The 3,011-nt window shown below is 28.6% G+C and overlaps 1 protein-coding gene across 1 annotated transcript; it reads left to right on the top strand.

Moving 5' to 3' along the window:
- The first annotated feature begins 657 nt into the window (after window positions 1-657).
- On the top strand, window positions 658-1,364 carry LOC133789545 (17.3 kDa class I heat shock protein-like). Its single transcript, XM_062227367.1, has one exon. It carries the CDS (start codon window positions 800-802, stop codon window positions 1,265-1,267), a length of 468 nt encoding a protein of 155 aa, XP_062083351.1. The 5' UTR covers window positions 658-799; the 3' UTR covers window positions 1,268-1,364.
- The last annotated feature ends 1,647 nt before the right edge of the window (window positions 1,365-3,011 follow it).

Here is a 3,011-nt window from a genome sequence, read left to right as displayed (position 1 = left end):
ACAAAAAAAAATAAAAACTATTAAAATTAAAAAAAATTATTATCTATACACTTTTTATTATAATATATATATATATTGATAAGAAAATGAATTGACACAAGAGAGAAAAAGAGAAATAGAGAAAGAAAGTCTGTGTAAAAGAAATATTATTCTACATTTGTAAAAGAGGATTACAGGCCTTATATATACAAGAGGCTAAAATAGAATGTGTAACTAATTGTGACAGCTAATAATGATTAGGAAAACTAATTACACCGTTACACTTTATTATATATATACATAAATTTCTCAGCAAAAAAAAAAAAGTTCTAATAAAATAGGGTTATTCACGGATATCCGTTAGTAGTATACTACTTTCTACCACTTATTTATTTTATTTTTTAAAAAACAAAAACAGAAAATATTTTCTACCACTAAAAATATATATTAAGATAATATTTCGACCAAAGTATTGGGATAAACACACCACCCCATGCGTTGCTATCCTTAAATAACACATATTATAAATTATGTGCTTTTTCTTATTTTGAAAGGATTTTTCTTGTGATAAAAGGTTTATATATATTTGCTAATTAGATAATAGAGTCGTGAATTATTAACTTATTATTGGAAGGACATAGGATAATAGGACAAAATTTTATCCAAAACTGTAGCAACAGACAATATATGGGGAAGTACTAGAATACTGCTTCGACCATATTATGATACCGACTGAGTTCTTAGCTCTTTAACTCACTAAAACTAATTGAAAAAAAAAAACTTAAAAATCTCTTTTGGCAACTGTACAGTCTTCCTAGAAATGTCGGGTGTTCCTAGCCCCTTCCGCGGAAGAATAGGTGATCCTTTGGACACGTACGCTCTCGATGTGTGGGACCCTTTAAAGGACTTCTCTTTCTTCTTCCCGGACTCTTCTCCTTCTTCCGGCCAAGCATCGTCCATCGTCAACGCCGGAGTTGACTGGAAGCAGACTCCGGAAGCTCACGTGAAGAAAGAAGAAATCAAGGTCGAGGACGAAGACGAAGACGAAGGTAATGTAGTACTTCAGTTCAGTAGTGGCGAGAGGAGCGTGGAGGAAAAGAAGGAGAATGAAACGTGGCACAGGGAGGAGCCGCGCGGTGGCGGAAAGCTCATGAGCTGGTTTAGGATGCCGGAGAATGCTAAAATGGACCGAATCAAGGCTGCCATGGAGTGTGGGGTTCTCACTATGACTGTCCCTAAGACAGAGGTGAAGAAGCCTGATGTTAAAGCCATTCAAATTTCTGGCTGAGAACCTACTGTCCTTAATTTATGTCCTTTAGATTACTTGAATATGTAGTGTAACATGGGCTTGTGTATATATGTTATGAAATATTATTAGTTAGTAATTTGAATTGCATTGATTGAAACAATGACAAGTAAGAATTGCTAAAAGGTCTCAAATTTGATGGAGAACATCGAAAAAAATAATCTTTAAAAAAAAAAGAAGAATAATCGTATTTAAATGACCATACTAAAATAATTTTGATTTTCATTAAACTTATAAAAATAAAAGCTGGGATTGTTTATTATCACAAAATATCGTCGATTTTTAATAATTAAGTAATTTAAAAAAAAAAACAAAATATATTACATTATGCTATTATAAAATTTAACACAAAACAAAAATAAATAAAAATAAGCAAGTGTAGCCAATCTATATATATTTCTTCTATATAAAAAGTGTATAGGTAACAAAAATTATTAGTTTTAACTATTTGTTTTGTTAACTTTAATGAAATATTATAAATATTTATCGAAATATATTTTTCAAATTAACTTAAAAAATAGATATTTATTAATTATATTAATATAAATTCAAATATTATAAAATATGATTATTATAATAATATTTAATATAAGACTACATATATAATAAATATATTAATATGAATTCAAATGTTATAAAATATTATTATTATGATAATATATAATACAAAACTAGATATTTAATAATTATATTTATATAAATTTAAATGGTATAAAATATTATTATGATAATAATATATAATCCTAATTTTTTTACTAACTATATCCATATGAATTCAAATATTATTATTATAATAATGTTAACGTCGTTTTTCGTCAACTTAAATCTAAAGAGCACTAAACAATTATTTAAGTAAACAAGGAAGAACAATTGGATTTTTATGTAGTTCAACAGTTAAAATTTGCCTAGTCCACGAGTCAATATTATTGATTTGTGATAGTCTCTCAGAGCTTTTACAAAACAATTTAGCAGAGTGTTCTCTGTACCAAATTGTGTGTACCAAATTGTGCGTGTCCACAAGGAAGAACAAATGAAATTGTTACCTGGTTAACAAAATATCTTCCCCTTATTTTGGGAAGTTACAATTCAAATTTGAAATAAATATAATTAAATGTATTAATTACATAATATCTCATGATAATTGGAATTTAATATCAAATAACAATAAATCCCTAAGGAATATGAATCTCTTGACAGTTGTTGTGTACAAAGCACGTTGCTGACCTCGAACGCAAGGTTTAAACATTTTCAAGATCGCCAACACTTCAAGCTCGTTATTATAGTCAGCCTCATCCTTAGCCAATGATTTCATCGAGCTTAATCTTATGAGACCAACACCTTCGAGCTCGCTCTAAGACTCGAATTACACACATGCCTTGGGGGAGATTCGTTCTTTCAAGCTTGATGCTTAAGCTCGAGCCTTCTGACTTTGTGCTCGATCACCAATAGGAACAAGTCATGAATCACGCACATTTATACAAGTGTTGAGCCATTACTTGTCATTTTCGAACTTACGCTTTTCGAGCCTACATTTCGAGACTCATTTATGACGGTGCCGAAATTTGGGTGTAATAAATAATATTTAATAAAATACTAGATATTTAATACTTATATCAATATAAATTTAAATATTATAAAATATCATTATAATAATATATAATATATAATCTTAATTTTTATTAAAAAAATTACCATTTATGTTTAAAAATGTTATTATAAAAATATT

This window comes from Humulus lupulus, chromosome 7 (assembly GCF_963169125.1).
Source record: "Humulus lupulus chromosome 7, drHumLupu1.1, whole genome shotgun sequence".
Classification (NCBI taxonomy): Eukaryota; Viridiplantae; Streptophyta; class Magnoliopsida; order Rosales; family Cannabaceae; genus Humulus; species Humulus lupulus.
The sequence above is the reverse complement of the archived record's forward strand: the minus strand, read 5'-3'. Positions and strand labels throughout refer to the sequence as shown.